Source organism: Neoarius graeffei, chromosome 10, assembly GCF_027579695.1.
Source record: "Neoarius graeffei isolate fNeoGra1 chromosome 10, fNeoGra1.pri, whole genome shotgun sequence".
NCBI classification, from domain to species: Eukaryota; Metazoa; Chordata; class Actinopteri; order Siluriformes; family Ariidae; genus Neoarius; species Neoarius graeffei.
Window position 1 is genome coordinate 70,664,693 of NC_083578.1, and position 23,721 is coordinate 70,688,413.

Sequence of the window (23,721 nt, forward strand, 5' to 3'; positions counted from 1 at the left end):
AAGCATCTTTAAACATGACCAGTAGTATTCATAATAAAGATTATGTGTTCTTGGATTTTGTGCTAAAGAACATAGAGTTGTGCTAAAAGACATTAGAACTTGTGCTAAAAGACTTTTGTGCTAAATAACCGTAAACCATTACATTACAATCAATACCTGTGTGCTGCGTTTAAGTCGCACTTGCATTTAAAATGGATTCGGAAGCATGTCGTGTGTTGTGCTGGCAGAAGCATAACCAATAATTCATTTTGGTGGAATGAGGAAATATAAAAAAATAAATCATGTTTGTTTTCCTCATCTGTACTGTTAAATTGTTAAGTCTGACAGACATGACCCAATCAACAAAACAATCCGAACTGAAATCCACTGGAACTGAGGGAGGAGATATGATTTGACTGAAAGTAAACAAAGTTGTAAACAAATTGTTTACAATGGGAAAATCAACAAAGAAATGACCAAGTTTTGTTCCCTGAGGGAAGATCTACCCAAAACATCAATCAGAACTGAAATTGGATGAGAAATATGAGAGGAGATAAAATTCTAGTGAGAGGCCTGGAAAATTTGTTAATTTGGCCTAATTACTTACTCGTTAGCAAAAAAATTGACAAAACAATGACCAAGTTTTATGCGGAGAGATGAGTTCTTTCAAACAAAACAATCGGAATGGAAACCCGTGGAGAATTGACGTAGGAGATACGATTTAACTGAATTGTGGATGACAGACGACACGCCATGGCAACAGCTCGCCGGCCTTATGGCCAGATGAGTTAATAAATCCTGATCAGTACAATGTATTCATTTTGCAATGGTTCACTTCATCATCATGTTATAAATGTATTATGTTAATATCATCTCGGGTCAATATCGTCTTGGGAAGCCTGTATCGGGATACATCTTGTATCATGTCTTTAGTGTATCGTTACATGCCTGCTGTCTACATCACCTCATGTCAGTCAGGCAAACTTAAACATGACAAAGACACAAAGCGGTGTTATCGAAAGCCAAGATCAAATCCTCCAGGCCTCATGTATAGCCCAGTCCAGCTATAAAAACAGCCTCCTACACCCTTTACATCCCCCTCTGTCTTGACTGATCTACAGCTAAGTGTTTCACCTGGCTGAGTAGGAGGAAGAGCCATCCTCACTGCCCTCATGGCTACTGCCACCAGTAACAGGCAATCCATAGCAGTAATATGTATTTTTATAGCTTGTATCCCATCCACATGAATAGGGCAAGAGAAAGCATGGGGAACAAATGACACCCCATATAAAGCTAGAAAATTTTCAATTGCAGTGCATTTTCTCCTCTCTCTCTCTCTCTCCCCCTTTCCTCCATGTCCTTTCCCTTCTCCTGCTGCCTGTTTCGGTTTCTCCATTCCCCCTCGCTGTTCGCACCATTAACTCTCTCAGCAGGCAGGCAGAGGGCTGCTGGGATGATAACGCAGGGCTGCACACGGTCTCAGCGAGACACTGAGTCAGAGATGAGGACAGAGCGAGAGACGGAGAGGCAGTGAAGAAATGGTCACATGTACACATAGGATTGTAAATGGACACACGGGTTGTTGTTTGGGGCTTCTGGTCAACAAATGCTCGCAAAAGCATAGTGATAATTAGAAAAAAAAAAATCAGCAAGTTAAAAATCAGTAAGGTTATGCTTAAAAATAGCCTCAATGAGGCTGTAGCTCATACCAGTTGGGTGCGAGTTTGAAATCCAATCAATCCTGTAGGAGGAGTAGAAATTTTTATGAAATTGCATACGACCCCTGTGTAGCCGCATCCATGGTAGGTGGCACCACCTGGTGAACAAGCCTTGTTGGAATATGTCTTTAGAGTCTTCTGGGTGAGTTTCAGTGAAAACATCCTAGCAGTTTATGAACAGTAGTGTTTGGTGTGATGAGTCACTCAAAAATGTCAGACGCCCATAAAATCGTAAATATGACAGGTGGCGCCACCATCTTGACAACTTTTATACATACTAACCTGGGGAACATTCCATATGAGTTTGATCAAAATCTGATCACTTCTGTAGGAGGAGTAGCAATTTTCATGAAATTGCACATGACCCCTCTAGCCTCATCCATGGTAGATGGCGCTACCTGGTGAACAAGTCTTGTTGGAATATGCCTTTAGAGTCTTCTGGGTGAGTTTCAGTGAAAAAGTCCTAGCAGTTTACGAACAGTAGTGTTTGGTGTGATGAGTCACCCAACAATTTCAGACGCCCATAAAATCGTAAATATGACAGGTGGTGCCACTGTCTTGACAACTTTTATGCACATCCACCTGGGGAACATTTTATGTGAATTTGATCAAAATCTGATCAATCCTGTAGGAGGAGTAGCGATTTTTATAAATTGTGGATGGACAATGACGATGGACGGACAACGGATGATTGCATAAGCTTATCCAGCCTGGCTTACAGCTGGATGAGCTAAAAATGGTGGTTCAGTGGTGTACAACTCAGTAACCCAGGTGCCTTATCACAAGCAGATTTTATGTCAGGTTTTTATTTATAGTTGCCCAAAAAGCAAATAGGCTCAGCAGTCACCAGCATTTTTCATGCGTCGCAGGAAGCCAGCCAGTGGCATCTTTTCAAATGGCTGCTCATATTGCGACACAGGGAAGTGTGACACACTTGAGATGAAAAGTGCTATCTACCCTCTTACGCATCCATGTGCTCACAGATGCCTGTGATTGGCTAGCACTGTTGTAATTGACACTGGAGTGAGTACACGAGAGCATTCCTCCCAACCAGACAACAATTTTGCTGCCTTGGCCCTGGCCACAGATAGCAGTGGTATCATCAGGACACAAACTACTGTACATCATCTTTTATTCTATCCACATTCACTGGATCGTGCTCTGATTGACTACTACTACTAGGATATCAGCTCATATACCGTGATTAAAGAAATACAAAATGGCGAAGCGTGTTGCTGAACCAACCGAGGACGAAATAAAAACTTTCCTTGAAAACAAAACCCACAAAATTTTTTAACAAGTATTTAAAAGAAACAGAAATAGCTAAAAGAATATAGTTTTGTTTTTTTTTCTCCCCCAATATCTCCTGTTCCACACTCCAGCTCAGTCGGTGGCTTTAAGTGGAATAACCTTTAAGTTGCAACCGCCAAAAAATCCTAAAGAAGAAGAAGAAACCCCCAAAAATACAAAAAAAGCAACAAAATATGAGATAAAAATATTTGATGGTAAGAACATATTTTTCACAAATTATTATTAGAGCATTTTTCACAAATTGCTACTCCGGTTTGCTTACATTCTAAGCGGAAATAATTTTCTCGGACGTTTTGTACGAAATTTTTATTTATCGAATTTGCAAAAAATAAAAATAAAAACGCTCCATTTTTCAAAATCCAGTGAATGTGGATAGAATAAAACAGTTATTTCATTCAATCTCGTCATACATGGCTTATAGCCGACTCGGCGCGACACGCCCTTGTTGGCTATCAGCTCATGGACGACTTGATTTCATGGAATAACTGTTAATTATTAGGTGTGCTCAAATGACAAAGATAATTTTCAGAATCAGGAACACGACTTTGGTGCAAAGCACATCATGTAACTATTCTGCATATAGACAAAATACACACAGAGAGACATTAGCCAGGACAGAACACCAACATCCCATTGCCCTATTTTTTTTAACCAATAAATTACTGACTTTATTATTGAGGTCGTGCTACATTAGAAACTTTTTTAGAAGAGTCTAATGACTACAGTCGTCCCAATCCTCTAAACTCAAATACACCCATGACAAGCCCATTAACTGTACAGACAAATTGCTCAAATTGCTCAAATGTGGGGTCTCAGTAAATCAGGGCCTGTCAGTGTCTACACAGAAATAAATACATTTTACTTTAAGGAGGCAGAATTGTGGCTGGCGTTATAACAGCACTCTAGCTGCTATGAAATGCAAAGAGACCTTTTTCTTTTGAATAAAGCAATACAGACATGATAGGTATTATAGGAATATTATAAGGTAGGCAAAATTGATAAATATTGTTCTTGAAAATATAGATCAGAAAATTTGTGCTTGTCTGAAAATGTGAGAAATAACAGCTAGAGGATAAACCAGCATTTATATTTTGGAAAAAAAAGTCTCCCTGAAACACGCCTACAACAAACCAGCCATGCATACTAATGTGTTTTCTAACTGATGCCAAAAATGTCCTTGTGAAAGCAGCCTAACCACACACACACACACACACACACAATGTATGCGCTTACTGCCCATTCATTATTGCCAAAGGTTGAAGCACTGAATATGTGCGTGGCAGGCGGGCAAACACACATCATGGCTCCTAATGACGAAGGAAAAAACAAAAGTAGAGTTTTATTGCAGCCTTGTTGAGTTGTGGGTCACAGTTAATGCTAATAAATGGCAGACACATGAAGAGAGGCTAATGAGTGCTTCTGGCAGGAGAACAAGCCCACCACCATGCCAGCTTGGGTGTCTTACTAACAACAAGAGCATCACTGAGTTATTCTGCTTTACTTCTTTCCACACTCTTTTGCCGGTCCAGTGTGTTTGAAGAGTGATCTTTAAAAATAAAAGCTCAGGCACGTCGACTTCTACTGTACTTTTTACCTCTGAAAAAGAGTATTTCTACTGAAATACTGCTTGTGCTGGAAACACTTGAAGTGAAATAATGTTGGTTTCAGGTGGTTTGAGAAGCCTCTAATTATACTAAGCGCCAGGTGGTTGTTTTCTGATACCCACTAAATGCCAACAGGACTGCAAAGAACTCTCGTCAACATACACTCAACACCTCATGTTTCATGTTCCATTCCACTCCATGAATATACTGTATATACATACCTCACTGGCCAGTTCAATACGAACACCACTTCCTCTGCCTGCTAGTTCAATTTTTGCAGTTATCTAATCAGCCGATCATGTGGCAGTCAATAATTTGCTTTTTATTTATTTATTTATTTTTGTTTTGGGGCAGCACAATGGTACAGTGGTTAGCACTGTCACCTCACAGAAAGAAGGTTCTGGGTTCAAACCTCACGGCCGACGGGGGCCTTTCTGTGTAGAGTTTGCATGTTCACCCCGTGTCTGCGTGGGTTTCCTCCGGGTGCTCCGGTTTACTTCACATTTCAAAGAAATGCAGATTAGGCAAAATACGCAGCCACTGGGGTTGTACAAGCCAGTGCATACTTAGTGCTGGTCCCAAGCCTGGATAGATTGGGGAGGGTTGCATCAGGAAGGGCATCTGGTGTAAAACCTATGCCAAATCAAATATCCGGAAGAGATCCGTTGTGGCGACCCCAAACAAATGGGAGCAGCGTAAAATGTAAAAATCTCAGCTAAGTTCATTTCAATTCCAGGTTGTAACACAAATTGTAGATAAGCTCAATGGGGGCGAATACTTATGCAAGGCACTCTCTCTCTCTCTCTCTCTCTCTCTATATATATATATATGGCAGCACGGTGGTGTAGTGGTTAGCGCTGTCGCCTCACAGCAAGAAGGTCCGGGTTCGAGCCCCGTGGCCAGCGAGGGCCTTTCTGTGTGGAGTTTGCATGTTCTCCCCGTGTCCGCGTGGGTTTCCTCCGGGTGCTCTGGTTTCCCCCACAGTCCAAAGACATGCAAGTTAGGTTAACTGGTGACTCTAAATTGACCGTAGGTGTGAATGTGAGTGTGAATGGTTGTCTGTGTCTATGTGTCAGCCCTGTGATGACCTGGCGACTTGTCCAGGGTGTACCCCGCCTTTCGCCCGTAGTCAGCTGGGATAGGCTCCAGCTTGCCTGCGACCCTGTAGAACAGGATGAAGCGGCTAGAGATAATGAGATGAGATATATATATATATATATATATATATATAAAACAGCTCCACTGTTACACGATGCTCCAGTTACCTGTCAGCTTCCAGATGCTCAAATCCCAATCCAATTTTGCAAAACCTGATATGTTTGGGAAGCATGCCATCTTTCTCAAAGCCGTAACTTCAATTTGTTGCATTCTTAATGTTGTCTAATGGTTTTATTGTTCCTCTAGTAGAAAGATTTTAGATAGAACCCAAGAAAGTGTTTCCCTATATGAAAGAAGATTTTTTTCTTCTTTTTGCTGTTGTTGACGCTATGAAGCCTTAATTATTCAGTGAAGGATGTACATTGGTGTAGATTATGTCCTGGAATAAATATAACATTTGCTATAAAATCAGAACAGATTGTCTGGATAAATACTAACGCTTGCTAAGTACTGAGCAGAACACAAGGGTTAAATAATGCCAAGTGGATGTAACATAATGTTGATGATTGTACCTGATCCAACGCTGCCATCCTTGTTAGTAATAGACAGAATGCAGGGGTAATCAGGCCTTGAACTGGCCTCAGATGCCACAAGCTTGAGGCGCTGTGTGGTGACAGGAGGGAAACGGTACAGTTGGAAGGTAAAATGCACCGTACTCGGCCATTCCATATTCACACTTGCCTGCTGGACCCTGGGAAACAAGGAATTCTGGGTAAGCAGATATGTCAGTTTGGGCTAAATGCAGAAACAATTGAAGCCATACAAAATGATTACTTATCTTTCCACAGTTACACTACAGGGCCAAATGGTTGTGGAAACCTGACCATCATGCCTACACTCACCAGCCACTTCATTAGGAACACTTATACACCTGCTGTTTTATGCAGCTCTCTAATCAGCCGATCCCTTGACAGCAGCACAATGCATAAAATCATACAGATACAAATCAAGAGCTTCAGTTAATGTTCACGTCAAACATCAGAATGGGAACAATTGCAGGGATGAGAATGAAAAATATTTAAAAAGTCTGAAAAAACCAGGGCAGGGCCCATCATAGACATCCTAATACATAGACGGAGAGTTGGCTGTTCTGATGCAAGAAATACGGTCGCCATCTTGGAGTGGTGAGAAAGCGCGAGATATCAAGGTACCGTCTATTAGTCTAGGGGGATTCAGTTTGCCCCTTTATCCATTAAAGAAATTAAATTTGGAGTGTTTTTAAATAATAACAAAATTGAATATGGTATTAATAATTTACTACTTTTAGGTAAACATTTTATTCACAAATGTCGTTTTTTTTAAAACTAAACCTTATGTTACACACTGGAAGAATGACCTCAAGCTTTTTGCCAAATCTCTAAAGTTAGTTGAAAATAAGGATGTTGGTTATTTTATATCTTTTTTGGATGACTTTGATTTACTCGATTAACATATGTAAAGATAGTTAAGTAACCCCTTTCGTGTTCATATTTTTTACTTTATTGCTATGTGTGTGTTTTACTATTTTGATGTTTTTGGATCTGTATATATATATATATGGTGCTCTATTTGTATTTTGAATGTTTTGGGAAATAATAAAAAAAAAAGTTCCGTCTATTACTGCACGACTGAAGAAGAAGACAAGAGACAAGCTGCCAGGCTGGTGCTCAGCGTACTCCTGCTCAAACGAGCGAACCGTTTCAAACAGAAGCAGGGGGATTACTTTTCACAAGTAAGATTTAACATTACCGTATTATTTGTTGTTTTATTTAAATAGTATATTACCAGAGCTGAGAAGGAGCTAAGAGACTTAAATTGTCATCAGGTAGTGGTTTCACGAGTGATGTTTTAATGTTGTATGCTAATATTATATATATTGTTATTAAATGTTTATTCATATATTACCTTTTTTATTTATTTACTAGTTTATTTATTTACTACATTGTTATATTTTTTATGTTTGACATTAATTTGTTATAAATAAACGTTTTGATATGCTTTAAAACAAAAAAAAAAGTGTTTGTGGTCAATATATGGTCATCACACATTGTCCTACATACCAAACAAAGTGCCCCACTCAACCTGAACACATCAGCTTTGCTGAAGGGGGGTCAGATTGTGTTGAAGGATGTAAAAGGCTCTTATAAATTCACTGACTAGATTAATTTCCCCTTTGATATGTTCTTAACAATCTATTTAAAGAAAACATACACACATTTGAATCATTATAATGGATTTAGATTGTTAAAACCGCATTTTATTTGCAACAGATTGGTGGTTGTAGCCGATAGAAAAACGTTAAGCTGTTTATATCTAATGTATTTAGTATTACACTGAGTGCAGCGGATCACCACTCCAAGATGGCGGCCCCGCGTCTCATCAGCGCTTTTAGAATTTACATTGGATGCTCCGTCTATGTATTAGGATGTCTATGGGGCCCATGGCCCAGGGGGGCGGGGCCCATAGCCCAAGGAGGCGGGGCCCATGACCCGGGGGGCGAGGCCCAGGGATTCCAGGGGCTAATGATTTTTGGCTATTTTTTATGTATTTTTTTTTACCCCAAAACCATTAATTTTATCAGCAAAAAGTTGCAATGTATTTGGAAATAAATTCCCCTTCTTGGTGGACTCCCAGGTGAAAATGATTAATATGGTACAAGAGACTTGTTTTTAATCAATTCACATTTGATGATTTCAAAAAATCAATGCACCTTTTAATATAAACGAGCTCTACAGTATTATATTTCTGCATTTTTGCTATTCATGTCTTTGAATACTCTAATCCTTTACAATGAAGTGCAAACCAGAAAAAAGTTCTGTCATATAATTCTCTGAAGCTTTCTTCTGATGTTATCATGGTAGCAGGAGCTCTTGCATATTAAGCAGGCAACATTCAACATCACTCATCACTTCCCTTTCAACTGTTGTGTGGACTAACTAGGTTTTATCTGGACAGGATGTTGTGTAATGTAATGCATATACCATACGGTCAAATTGAAGATCGAGATGGTGATTTTGAGTTAAAGAACAGGCATGTATCAATGGGCATTACAAATTGGAAAATGTTTTTTAAATCAAAAACTATAAGTTCATCTCGGCCTAAAAAAATGTGGGCAGACGCTCCCGCGCGGCACATCCCAGCAATTCCCCCCCATGAAATGAGCAATAAGTAGGAGAGTTATACACGGTATCATACCTAAAATTTTATCAGAAATATAGATATGATACTATGATTCTCCCCAACATGCTACATTAGACAAGCTAACTTCATTTATAAAAAGATACACACTTATATATGACGTGTATTTGATATATATGATGTATATTCATACATTGTTACTTTACGGAAATCTTCAATAAGTTTGGTCTTTTCATGACAGCCTGTTGTAGACCTAAATATAATGCACATGAAATGACACTCCTCACCTCAACATGTCCTTTACAATCATTTAAGCCACCATGGGCAATGCTGAAATCACTGCTGCAAACAGTACATCGCGCGAAACTGTCATTATTTTCTACCCTTATTAGACAGGGAGATTCTTTTGTGTCATCTGAGCTGAAGTGGGTTTTGTACTTTCGTTTTTTGGGGTTCGTGCTCTCTCTCTGCTATGCCGGTCGGTCCTCGAGAAAAGGGATAAAAGCCTGCCCACACTGAAAGCTGATTGGCTTATTTTGCTGAGTAACCCAATCAGGATGCTCTTTGTCTGGCATGCGCTACATGAACAGGCACACGGGCAGTGTTGTCACATTGGGGGGTTTTAAGTGCATTTTGGCGGGTTTTGAACATATTTTGGGCTGGAAAACATCAGCAATATCTGGCAACACTGCACACAGTCTCCCTTGCGAGCGCACATTCTAAGATGCATGATGCAGACCTTAATGTTGCGCACACACGCTCTTGCTCACTTCTATCAATATGCAGGAGACTCCCGGAAGTTCTGGGAGACTTGGGATGTCTGCGTTATAAGGTGACCACAGATCGTTAATCATAACACACACACACACACACACACCCCCCCCCCCGAAAATTTCTCAACGGATTTACATCGATCTCAAAAACGATAATTTTGGTCTGAAAAAGTCGGAAATCCGCCGATCGGCGGAAAATTCTCATCCCTGCAATTGTGATCTCAAAGTGTGACTTTCTTTCACTGTGGTATGGGTGTTGGTTTGAGCCAGATGGACTGGTTTGAGTATTTCAGAAGCTGCTGATCTCCTGGGCTTTTCACACACAGCAGTCTCTAGAGTTTATACAGACAGAATGGTGCGAAAAAAAAAAAAAACACTGAGTGAGTGAGTGACAGAGCTGTGGGTGGAAACGTCTTGTTGATAAGAGAGGATATAGCATCTCAGCATGCCAACTGGGGATAATCACGTTCTCTGTTATCACCCAAATGAGGATGGGTTCCCTTTTGAGTCTGGTTCCTCTCGAGATTTCTTCCTCATGTTGTCTGAGGGAGTTTTTCCTTGCCACCGTCGCCACAGGCTTGCTCATTGGGGATAGACTAGGGATAAAATTAGCTCATGTTTTAAGACATTCAAATTCTGTAAAGCTGCTTTGCGACAACGTTCATTGTTAAAAGCGTTATACAAATAAACCTGACTTGACTTGACAGTCTCGAGAATTTACACAGAATGGTACGATAAACAAAAAACCACTGTGTGAGCGACAGTTCTGTGGGTGGAAACAAACGCCTTGTTAATAAGAGAAGTCAGAGGAAAATGGCCAGATTGGTTTGTTCTGTCCAGGGTCAGCTGGACAGAACATTGCACCAACATCTCAGTTCTGGAAGAGATGGGGATGGAAAGAACACTCCTAACCATGGTTAAAAGATGGAAGCTCCAGTACTTGGGCATGTCACCGAAGCCCAGAACATCTTAACCCACATCCTGCAAGGAAAGATCTGTGGCACCAGAAACAGAAGGAGGCCACGCAGGAGATGGGGAGACGACATCAGGGACTGGACAGGCAGGACACTATCAGACTGTACGCAGAGGGCTAAGGACAGGACAGGATGGAGGAAGCTGGTGGTGGAAGCTACGTACCATAGTCCCTGACCCTCAAAATGAGGATGGGACAAGGTGAGGTGAGGTGAGGTTTGAGCTGCCAGGAAGGATATAGTAACTCATAAAATCACTCTTTACAACCGTGGTGAGCAGAAAAGCATTTTTTGCAACAGCAGAAGACCACATTGGGTTCCACTCCTGAACAGCCAAGAACAGGAATCTTAGAATCAAGAACGAGTTCCTATTAAAGTGGCCGGTGAGTGTATATGTGGGCCTTTGAAAAACTGTTACCACAAAGTTGGAGGCACATACTGTAATTGTATAGAATGCCTTTGTATTCTGTAGCTTTATAATTTCCCTTCACTGGAACTAAGAGGTCAAGCCTGGTCTAGTACGACAAGGCCCCTGTGCACAAAGCAAGCGCCACGACGACACAGTTTGCCAAGGTTGATGTGGAAGAACTCGAGTGTCCTGCACAGAGGACACCTTTTGGATGAACTAGAAAGCCGACTGCGCTAAAGGTCTCCTCACCTGACTAGAAGTGCCTGACCTCACTAATGCGCTTGTGGCTGAATGAGCAAAATCCCCACAGCCACACTTCAGAATCTAGTGGATAGTCTTCCCAGAAGACTGGAGCTTATTATACCTACGAAGGCAGAACTAAGATTGCGTTCAAATTAGAAGGTTGCTGCCTTGTTCTGCCATAATAGACAGGTGTCTCATAAGGCAAGATGTTCAACTGAAGGCATCTTCTAAAAGTGTTCATTTTGAACGAACTTTTAGGATAGCATATGGTAACGGGTGACCTCATGATGCCGTATAAGTAAACATACTGTTAGCTCTCAGAAAGCATAGAAAAAACAAACTTAGTTGATTACAGTAACAGGGTTATGATATAGGGCGGCACAGTGTTGTAGTGGTTAGTACTGTCGCCTCACAGCAAGAAGGTCCTGGGTTCGAGCCCCGTGGGAAGCGAGGGCCTTTCTGTGCGGAGTTTGCATGTTCTCCCCGTGTCTGTGTGGGTTTCCTCCGGGTGCTCCGGTTTCCCCCACAGTCCAAAGACATGCAGGTTAGGTTAACTGGTGACTCTAAATTGACCGTAGGTGTGAATGTGAGTGTGAATGGTTGTTTGTCTCTATGTGTCAGCCCTGCGATAACCTGACGACCTGTCCAGGGTGTACCCCGCCTTTCGCCCGTAGTCAGCTGGGATAGGCTCCAGCTTGCCTGCGACCCTGTAGAACAGGATAAAGCGGCTAGAGATAATGAGATGAGATGAGATGTTACTCTCATTTCGGCGGTTTGTTTCCACTCTAAGCGGAAATGATTTTGTATAAAGTTTTTATTTCTCAAATCTGCAAAAAATAAATAAATAAAAATGCACTGATTCTCAAAATCCAGTGAATGTGGATAGAATATTTAAGTTATTCCATGAAATCTTGTCGTACATGGCTTATAGCCAACTCGGTGCTACGCGCCTTGTTGGCTATGAGCTTATATACGACTAGATTTCATGGAATAGCTGTTTAATATTCATATATTACAGAAATTTTCACCATATTTATTTACACCATACAATGTGCTTGTTCTAAAACATGACTGTTTCTATACAACTCACTCCCAGGGACTTGGATGGTAAACCCTCTACATAATTGAAGGCAAATAATAAGCAGATTTAAAGAAAAATCTATTAATATTTAAGAAAAAATAACAATCCTTGATATTGTGTAAAATTTTGTAAGGAGACATTTAACATTATTTAGTATTTATGGAAACGTCTCCAAAGTACTGAAGAATATTGTAACAGTCAATAGGTTTTCCACCAATGGAGTCTTCAGGACAGAGGACTTTGTGTTTTCTGGGTAGCACGTTCAGGTTTTATTAACTTTAAGAAAGTGGGAAAAAAATGAAAGGCTGGTTAAGGAATGACTGGAGTGATAATAGGAACGTACTTGTACTGTGAACATTCCAGAACATTAAAATGCAACAATAAATAGTTAAAAAGCACAAAGTGCTATTAATTAATAAATTAAAAATGGTACGTCAATTCACTGTGGTACAAGTGGAATAAAACACTTCAGGTGTGCTGTTATAGCAAAATAATCCATTTTGCAATGGGGACAGTAACTCCACATGGCACAACATCCAGTCATTGAGTAATCGTCCCAAAGTGTTTTATTCCTTACTTGTGAAAATAAAAAAAAAATATGAAACTGTAATGAAATGAAACAAGAAGACAGAGTCCTCTATATCCCCCACCTTATATACCAAGTTTCAAGATATTGTCACATTTTTCAAGTTCTGCTGCAGGAAACCAACCCTACCTCTTTACACTGACCCCAGCAGACCATGGCATAAGCCCACCGGACCTTTGGTCTAGGTGAGCTAAAAATTTAAATTTCTCAAATTTCTTAGTATCAAAAGGCACATATACATTACTTAATCAACACATATACCAACTTTCAAGACCATACCACTCATAGTTTTCAAATTCTGCTCTGGAAACAAAACCTACCCCTAAGACTAACCTCAGAGACTAAGTCTGAAATTGTTTCCATGGAAACAAGAAAAATTTAAATTTCTCAAATTTCTTAGTATAAAAAGGCACATCTACATCACCTTGTTAACATGTATACCAAGTTTCAAATCCGTATCATGAATAGTTTTGGATATATGCTCCGGAAACGAACATTGCTCTTAGAAACCAAGTCAAAATCTATTTTTATGTAAAAAATTGAAAAATATTTTTTTTTTCAAAAATCCAAAATAGGAAAAGGCATCAGTTCACATGTTGCTTGATATGCATACAAAGTTTCATGAAGATATCTTCAGTCGCTTTAAAGATATGGCCCGGAAACGAAAACGTGACCGGACGGACAGATGGATGGAACCCGTTTCCATATCCCCCGCCAAACTTCGTTTGGGCGGGGGATAATGAAAGGCACAGAAGCGAAAAGTATTAATGGTCAATGGCTTCACCAGAAGCTGTGATGATTTATGTAACTGTAAGTACAGAGGCTTTCATCACAAATAAAAATTCCTCCCTTTATGGCGGTCACTAAAATTCCCACATTCCAGTGTGACATTATATTTATGATCTCATAATTCTGTCAGAATGAGTGAGTAAATTATAACGCACGTTTAAACCATGTGGTGCCTCAGCAATTCCTGGACACAAGATGGATTGTTTTCTTGCAAATGCACTGCTCCTTGGCCTTTCGCTGTCCCAGGAAAGAAAAATCAATATAAATACAGTTAGGTGTGATTTGTTGAAGTGTGCTTTTTCCCTGGATCTGTTACCCCAAAACATGACTCAACATAATGAAAATTAATTATGTCCATTATGATCCAGCAGCACTTTATATAACTAATGTTCACTCAACTTTGCGGTGCTTTCGTCGCCATACGGCCTCGAAGCTCTGAACGTTACACCGGGATTATACTAAGACCAAATAAATATATAAATAAAAGAAGTGGAGAAAAATAAATTAATCAATGCCTGCAGTGACATTTCTGAGCTGTGAGGGTAAAGAGCATCTCTCTATTAGACAGGATAAATTAGAACAAAGAAACAGATTAAGGAGGGATGATTGCTTTCTTTGCCTTCTGTGGGAAGATTAGCAATCTATCACTTACCATTAGATAAAGGCAGAATTGAACACAATCTCACCACACACACACACACACACACGGTCTCTGAAGACAGAAATTTACATCTTATTCACTCTGAATGCGAGTTGACCTCTTCGCCATTCAACCAGATTGGATTCATCCATTGCAGCAATCTTCTTTCCTTAATTATATCACAGTGACATTGAATTCTTAAATCTGGTGTTGATTCATTTTCTCTATCAGCGGCTCTGACAGTAGTTCCTGCTGCAAGCTAAATGACAGGTTTATATTAACATGCTCATTATAACACATGATATCACAGCATGGTTGAATTCTAGAAACTGACTGGTCAGAAGATGTGCAGAACCACACAGCTCAGACAATAGCTCTGGCTGTATCATGATAGGATTTAAAAAAAAAAAAAAGTATTACACACTGCACAAATATGCTTTCTGAGCTGTAAACTAAATGAAATGATTGTACTACGATCAGGCGTATCAGACGCTCACTGGCCGTGCTGTGAAAATTGTCCATGCAGACGTTCATCTAAGTTTACAAATCTGTCATTGCTTAACTCTTGAATATTTTCTATCATGGATACCAAGGCAAGGCAAGGCAAGGCAAGTTTATTTATATAGCACATTTCATACACAATGGCAGTTCAATGTGCTTTACAGAAGTAAAAACAAAAACAGTAAACAATGGAGAAATAAAAATTACATAAAATAATTTTATTTTTATTCTAAAACAATTAATTAAAAAAATTAAAAGAAAATAATAAGAATTAAACAATAGTAGAAATAAAATAATAAAATAAAGTAGAAATAGGAGGAGAAAACAACCCAGCAGAATAGAATAAAGAATAAAATAGAATAAAGTTAAAATTAAAGTAAATTTAAAACATGCAGAGAAAGTAAAAATTATTAAAAAAAGAAGACAATATTAATTATTTAACAGAAAGCATCTGAAAACAGCTTGGTCTTTAACCTAGATTTAAAACTGCCAACAGCAGGAGCATTTTTAATGTCCTCTGGCAGTTGGTTCCATAGCTGTACTGCATAGTAGCTAAAAGCTGCTTCACCATACTTTGTTTTAACAACTGGTTTTAATAGTAAATTTTTCTGTTTTGATCTGGTTTTGATTAAAAAGTTTATAATCTCTGCTTTCCAAAGAAATTTCTCTCGTTAAGATTTGTTCAGTACTTTGGGAGTAACGGCAGGTTGAAGTTGGTACAACAGAGTTCACTCTCTGCTCACGGGACGTTGGGAAACTGATGGTGCTTTTTGAGTCACAGGAAAGTGCTCTCTCTCTCTCTTCTGATAGGTTTCCGACTGGATTACTCGTGAATATCAATCAGATAACTTTTATAGGGATGTTCTCTAGCTCTCACTGTTTCGATGAAGTATTCAGCAAAATTTTCCGTCTGCTAGTTTTGATGTTATGATTCACAGGAGACTTGGAAGAGAGTTTTCAAAGCTTTACCTACTTTTTTTTTTTCAAATAAAACTGATTCTTGTAAATAAATAACTGTTTTAGAATATAACTGTAGTTGTTTTCATGAAAAATATTGAGATCTTCATGCTCGGAATGAGATTTTAAAAAACCAGAAGTCAGAAACGTGTCAATTTCAATTCAATTAATGTGAAGTGTTAATTGGATGTGGATCGCGTTTTTTTCAAGGTTTTTAATCGAAATCACTATTTATATTCTTTCATATAAACACTAGTAGGCCCTACTTTTGAGAAATACAAAGGCCTACAGAGCACAAAGAGGGGATTAGAAATAATCTTTTATTACTTTTTTTATTGACTGTACTCACGGGCGCAGATAGAGGGGGGGACGGGGGGGATTCGTCCCACCCAGGTTTAAATTCACCTCGTTCGGTCCCCCCCACTTATAGAGAGGAAAAAAACGTCTACGCTGTCTTTCTTTGCATAAGGCAAACCTCACGGAAAAATCAAAAGACTAATTACCATTTGGTTTATTGAGGTGCACAGCAGTACAGACATAGTTGCAACTGCACAGACTGCACAGGTTGCGAGCTCGAGCTTGGTTGCTATGGTTACCCACAACAAGTTTGACAGGCATATCGGGGACAGCGCCTCCTAGTTCAGGACCCCAACACGGCATGATGAAGGGTGCCAAAAGGCAGAAAACGATTGCATCGTTTTTTCAAAAAAAAAAAAAAAACGACTGTAAGTAAACTGTGCCTTACTTTATCATATCACCTTGCAATTTTTTGATAGTCTGTTCAAAGTAATGTCGTAGTGAAAGTAAAATCGTACGGAGTAGAGATGCCTTTCTGGTAGCCTCCTTCTTTCGGTGGTAGCCTGTAGATACAGTGCTCAGAAGGCAGTTTTAATGTTTAATCTGGCGTTCCCTACCATAATTTCAGCGAGCATATTGTTTCATAAGGAAACTTTGCGAAGAGTTGTTGACTGACTGCCGCTCACGCAACACACAGGCATAGTTAGAAAGTCAGGATGCACTGGTTTACACCTTACACACACACACACACACACGTAGCCCAGCCTCTCGCTATGTTTAACAGTTGGAACTTAGCGGTTTTAAAACTAGTTTTGCAATTTCTGTGCGTGATGATAATGTGTAAACTTTGGATTTCCACAGGCTATGTTAAAATGTTATCATTGTCCTGGCCTGCAGGTAGTTCCTGGTGATGGCAGTGAGGGAGGTGAAATAACATGTATACACACTACCGTTCAAAAGTTTGGGGTCACCCAGACAATTTTGTGTTTTTCATGAAAAGTCACACTTTTATTTACCACCATAAGTTGTAAAATGAATAGAAAATATAGTCAAGACATTTTTCTGGCCATTTTGAGCATTTAATCGACAAATGTGATGCTCCAGAAACTCAATCTGCTCAAAGGAAGGTCAGTTTTATAGCTTCTCTAAAGAGCTCAACTGTTTTCAGCTGTGCTAACATGATTGTACAAGGGTTTTCTAATCATCCATTAGCCTTCTGAGGCAATGAGCAAACACATTGTACCATTAGAACACTGGAGTGATAGTTGCTGGAAATGGGCCTCTATACACCTATGGAGATATTGCACCAAAAACCAGACATTTGCAGCTAGAATAGTCATTTACCACATTAGCAATGTATAGAGTGGATTTCTGATTAGTTTAAAGTGATCTTCATTGAAAAGAACAGTGCTTTTCTTTCACAAATAAGGACATTTCAAAGTGACCCCAAACTTTTGAACGGTAGTGCCGGTAGTATGTGTGTGTATATATATATATATATATATATATATATATACACAAAATGGAATCATTTGCTGACAGCTCAGTCCCGCCCAGCTCAAAAATCCTATCTGCGCCCCTGACTGTACTGATTTAACATGTTTACCTAATTAGCATAATTAAATACTAATCTGCATAATTGTTTTTTTTTTTTTTTTACAATTTTTTCAAAATTTGTATTCAGTATACAACCATCTATGTGCCTGCCAATTTCCATGTAAATACGTAATTTGAAAAATAAAGTTATTGTGGCAGTGGGGGCGTGGTCAAGGGTCGGTCTGTGACCGGAGGGCGGAGTCAGGGAAGGTAAGTGGCAGAATCACTACACCTGAGGTGAATTAACCTGTTTGTATGTCTTCCCAGCAACCACACCCTATATAAGGAGAGAGAGAGAGCAGAGGAAGTGAGCTCTCCCGAACCAGATGACTGATGTGTGTGTATATGCGTGTGGCTGGGAGAGTGTATATTTGCGACTTTAAAGTGCAAATAAAAAGAGTTTTTGGAACTCAGTTCTGGCCTGCCATACTTCTGTGCTCCACCCACCCGCTCTCACCTCTACAGTTATAAAAAAAAAAAAAAAGCATTTAATCTAATTCATTAACGAGGCCCATTTTGGACCATGTGATCGTCATACAGAATATTATGGCAGCTTTCTAAAAGTTAAGCCTTTTTTTTTTCAATCTTTGATTTGTAATATCTCAAAAATGGATAAACATATTTTAATTCTGTAAAAAAAGTATGTTGTTCAGCATTCAATTCTGAATTAAATGAGACCGGTTTCGAGCAATCTGGATTGAATTTTCACTTGATATGCCAACTGTGATGAAACTACAGCAGCCAAGAAAGGCCATGACACTTCCAAATAAAGACAACACTCACAAATGCAGAAAACGTATCAATGTGATGTCACAAAACGTCTTGCAAATTGAGATTATGATTGCAAACATAGAGAACACAAACAAATATAGCCTACAGCACATGCAACAGTTTGATCTGAGAACGCAGTGTTTCCCCCAAGTTTACTGGTGGGGGATGATCACCTGCAGGACCCCTCCTTGCGGCTCCTATTACAGATCATATTCCAACATGATCTCACTAAGATAAGGTGTAACATAACATTAGCTAACTTGATATAGAGTGTGTCTGAAGACATCACATGCTCCCTTTTTTTGAAGAAAAAAAAGGTAGTATGTCCTCCATCTTTTGCCACTTGGGAGGTTCTGACATTGCTGACTATTGTTTGAATAGTTTCTGAGCGCACGAGAGGAGAACGAAGTGGACAAAGAACCGGCAGCTTGAGTGGGGAATATTTCTGCATGGTCCTAGTGCCGGTATCTTCTCCTGTTTTTGAGCAGGCACCCTTTCTGTGTGGTCCTAGTGCCTGCACTCCTGATTTGTTTTTTGGACCTTATATTCTGTGTGTGTGTGTGTGTGTGTGTGTGTGTGTGTGTGTGTGTGTGTGTGTGTGTGTGTGTGTGTGTGTGAGCAATATAATGGTTGGGGGGAAACACTGGAACATGTCTGCTGCAAACTCACCCAACGCATTCAAAAACAGAAATGTGCTGCAAATAGCTGCAACAACGGAAACCGATATAACTAAATAGTAGAACATTTGTAGTAATGTAAATATAGGACAGAGACATAGAGGCAGAATGAATAACGTCTGTAAACTTAGCGTCAGTGAGGGACAGTGATGGGAATAACGGCGTTAGAAATAAACGGCGTTACTAACGGCGTTACTTTTTTTAGTAACGAGTAATCTAACTAATGACTTTTTACATCGTTATAACGCCGTTCCCGTTACTTACAATAAAATACTATGCGTTACTTTATTAAAGCTGTTCTCATCTGGCACGCTGCTCGTTCAGCCTTTCTTTACTCTGCTTTAGTGTGGGGCGGGGAGACACGAGACAACAGCACAGTAAGCCAATCAGAGTAGATTTGGACAACATAGATACATAGGTAGGCCACGCCTACTGCACTACTGCGCGCTCTTTCAATCGGAAGACCCAGCGATGGCGAGCGGTCAGCCGAGCACTGCGCTTTCACATTGGAAATACAGCCATTACTTTTCATTACTTGAAATAAAAGGCAAGAGTGTTTACGTGCAATGCACATTATGTCGAGGAACAAAGTGTTTGTCCTCGTCAGTGGCCAGTAATTAGTAACATAATTTTAATAACTACAAAAATATATTAGTACATTTGATAGATGTCTTATCTCACATTGTCCCACAAAAATATTAATATAGTGTAGATAACGTTACTAATTGGTTCTGTGAAGTGTCCATTTCAGTCATTAAACACATTTAACATTCACTTTTATTATGATTACACTAACTGAATTTGATTTTTTTTGAGGGGGAACAAAATGTAACGGAATAATTACTTTCCCTGGTAATTAGTTACTTTTATGACAAAGTAACTCCGTTACTAACTCAGTTACTTTTTGGGAAAAGTAACTAGTAACTATAACTAATTACTTTTTGAAAGTAACATGCCCAACACTGGTGAGGGATGTGTGTAGAGTCTGTACATTTGCACGTGTGTGAGAAAAATAAAAAGTGCATAAATTCCTGAGGGTAGAGGAACGCTTATCGAAATAAACAGACAATAAAAATCACTTTCAGATATAATCAGGTAATTAGATTATACGCGTGAAGGCGGTGTGTCATTTTTCTCCCCCCTCACATCCTCACATCCTCACATGCTGCAGTAGGACTGACCCATATATGATTTACATTGTATAATGTCCTTTTGATCAATCCAAGAAATATTAAAAAATAAAATAAATAAAAATAAAAAGCCCACAGCATCATTCACGGCTATAACCATCAAACCACAGAGGATTTGTATAGTCTATTACAGATGGCTGAAAATAAAATAAAATAAAAATAAGGAAAAAGAAGAAGAAAAAAGAAAGATTGGGAAACTCTACCTCAGGGTTATTTGCTTTCACAAAGCACAAGGAAGAGCAATAAAACTAAATAATGCCCCTCTCCTTCCTTTCTCATACTGCTGAAAAAAGGCTAAAGACATGATAACATAAAAGAAAGAAAGCATAAGCTCATACATCACTTTCTCATTTCACTGATATCAGGGAAGTGCTGTGCATTTGTGATTTTTTTAGCCAAAATAAATAATAATAATAATAATAATAAGAAAGTCAGTAATGTGGGTTCCAGGTAGAATGTTAACACCAACTCTGCTCAGGTCCCTTTTACTGTACAAGCTCACAAGATGTGTTTGTTAGTCAGAGAAAGACAATCAACACCTAAAAAACAGCATGGCATGCCAGCTGAACACTGAGAGCTTCACGCACACACACACACACACACACACACACACACACACACACACACACACACACACACAGTGAGTGTTAGAGAACGGAAAAAGTTTGACACATTCCCTGAAATCTGAAGTTGTGAATATTTTATTTCTCTCCCAGATCCACCTGAGACTAGTGCTAGTTTGTAGCTTTAAGTAAAGCTCTAGCATATCCTAGCTATAGTCTCAGCCCAAGTAATGTAATAATATAAACTGGTAATAACCATGTAATACACATGCACTGATGGATATAAAGTCTAAATATCTTTTGAAACACCAGTTCTGAACTAAAGTCGATCCTGGTTGGTAAATGAAGTAGCTTCAGACTATACCAGGGGTTCTCAACCTTTTCTACTTTAAGGCCCACCTATTCATACTTGTAATGAGTCAAGACCCGTTAAAAAACGATCCCCAATTATTTTGGCTCATCTGCTCCATTAGAATCTAATAATCTATTGTAAAGTGTATTAATGGGATGCAACATCACTCCCTGTTACAGATGGAAGCCCAGGAATTAAATAAATGCAATAAAAACAAACTGTTTTTAATTGTAGGTATTGTATTTAAAACTGTATGGATGTATCAGAAGCCAACATAAAACCATGCACGCAGGGCATTCTCAGTCAAAAGGGATTAATGATCCAAAAGTGGAGTCTGGTCCATTAACACAAGAACTTATTGCCATGTTTGTGTTCAGCAAACAAGCAAGTTATTAAAACCAAGAAGTACACTCAGAAGAAGTGGATATAGAAACCACTCGATGGGATTAGATCCTTACATGCTAACAAAGAAGGATTTTCCTATGAAATGGAAAATTAACCATCCGTTGAGTTCCCTGACATCTCAAACTACCTGGTGCTGCAGACATCGTTCTACACGGACACACAGATGAAAACCTGGAAGAGCATGGAGGAAGAACTTTTTATACATGGCTGGGTTAAAGATCTGGGAACCAGGACAGTACAAGATAAATCCTGTATTGTTTATACTCAGGTAAGTAGCAATTTTGGGCTTTTTGTACATGTCTTGGCGATGATTGCTAGGACGCTATGTTTTAGTATCGGGTGTAAACAAACCACAGCTGCTTGATTCTCAATCCTCCCTGCTCTTCTCTTCCAGGTAAATCATTCACAAAGATCCATAGAAACCCCTTTAAGCACCTGGGTATTACATGCATAATATACACACTAGTTATAATATAGTGACAACGATCAAACAGTAAACAAAAACACATCTGAAGACTGAAGCATCTCCTGAACTTCAAAACATTACGAAATAACAGAAAATGGTGAGAAAAGCCATTTGTAAATCCAAACGAAATAAATCAGAGGAATTTACAAACCTTTCACGAACTGATCACTGCAAACTTGAGCGTTCTTTGACTCGGTTTCCTTCCATCGTACCGAAAGGTTCAAGAGCCACCTTTCTCATAGTCTTTTGGTAAAATCCTTTGCTCTTTCACCCTTTTTTATCACTTCATGGGGAACCCAGAAGAAACTTTTATTAGTTTCACAGCTTGTTTCATTCGAGCAGCCCAAAACAACACATTAATAACGTAGGGCATTTTCACAACTAGCAAGGCGTCCCAACAATAGTTACACTTTGTGAACAGTGAGTTTAACTGACCACCACTTCATGTCTTGCATATCTAATGAGGCAGATGTGACGTCGGATGCAACCCAGTAATTGTAACCGACTAAATATTAGTTTCAACTTGAAAAAAAAATTTGCAGCTCACTAAATGGCACTTCACGGCCCACTAATGGGCCACGGCTCAGTGGTTGAGAAACCCTGGACTAGAGGACATGTTCACTAAAGAAGAAGAAGAAGAAACCTTTATTTGTCACATGCACACTTCAAGCACAGTGAAATTCATCCTCTGCATTTCACCTATCTGAAGCGGTGAACACATGCACACACACCCAGAGCAGTGAACAGCCACACTAGAGCACCCGGGGAGCAGTCAGGGGTTAGGTACCTTGCTCAAGGGCACTTCAGCCCAAGGCCGCCCTACGTTAACCTAACTGCATGTCTTTGGACTGTGGGGGAAACCGGAGCATCCGGAGGAAACCCACACAGACATGGGGAGAACATGCAAACTCCACACAGAAAGGCCCTCGCCGGCCGCTGGGTTCGAACCCAGAATCTTCTTGCTGTGAGGCGACCGTGCTAACCACTATACGACCGTGCCGCTAAAGTTCACAAAAGGTCCCAAAGTTTGAGAATACATTGGAAATCTGGGATTTTTTTCAAATTTTCAACTCAGGTGTAATGCCGTTCCCAGGTCTGACTTCTGAGGTACAGTGGTGCTTGAAAGTTTGTGAACCCTTTAGAATTTTCTATATTTCTGTATAAATATGACCCAAAACATCATCAGATTTTCACACAAGTCCTAAAAGTAGATAAAGAGAACCCAGTTAAACAAATGAGACAAAAATATTATACTTGGTCATTTATTTATTGAGGAAAATGATACAATATTATATATCTGTGAGTGGCAAAAGTATGTGAACCTCTAGGATTAGCAGTTAATTTTAAGGTGAAATTAGAGTCTGGTGTTTTCAATCAATGGGATGACAATCAGGTGAGAGTGGGCACCCTGTTTTATTTAAAGAACAGGGATCTATCAAAGTCTGATCTTCACAACACATGTTTGTGGAAGTGTATCATGGCATGAACAAAAGAGATTTCTGAGGACCTCAGAAAAAGCGTTGTTGATGCTCATCAGGCTGGAAAAGGTTACAAAACCATCTCTAAA

At 39.4% G+C, this 23,721-nt stretch overlaps 1 protein-coding gene across 1 annotated transcript in view; it reads right to left on the reverse strand.

The window, feature by feature from the left end:
• nphp4 (nephronophthisis 4) overlaps nt 1-23,721 on the reverse strand; it is a 522,237-nt gene that overhangs the window by 123,552 nt on the left and 374,964 nt on the right. Inside the window, exon 16 of the mRNA XM_060932193.1 lies at nt 6,283-6,461. Within this exon, the coding sequence (XP_060788176.1) occupies nt 6,283-6,461 (179 nt within the window). The remainder of the gene's footprint in view (nt 1-6,282; nt 6,462-23,721) is intronic.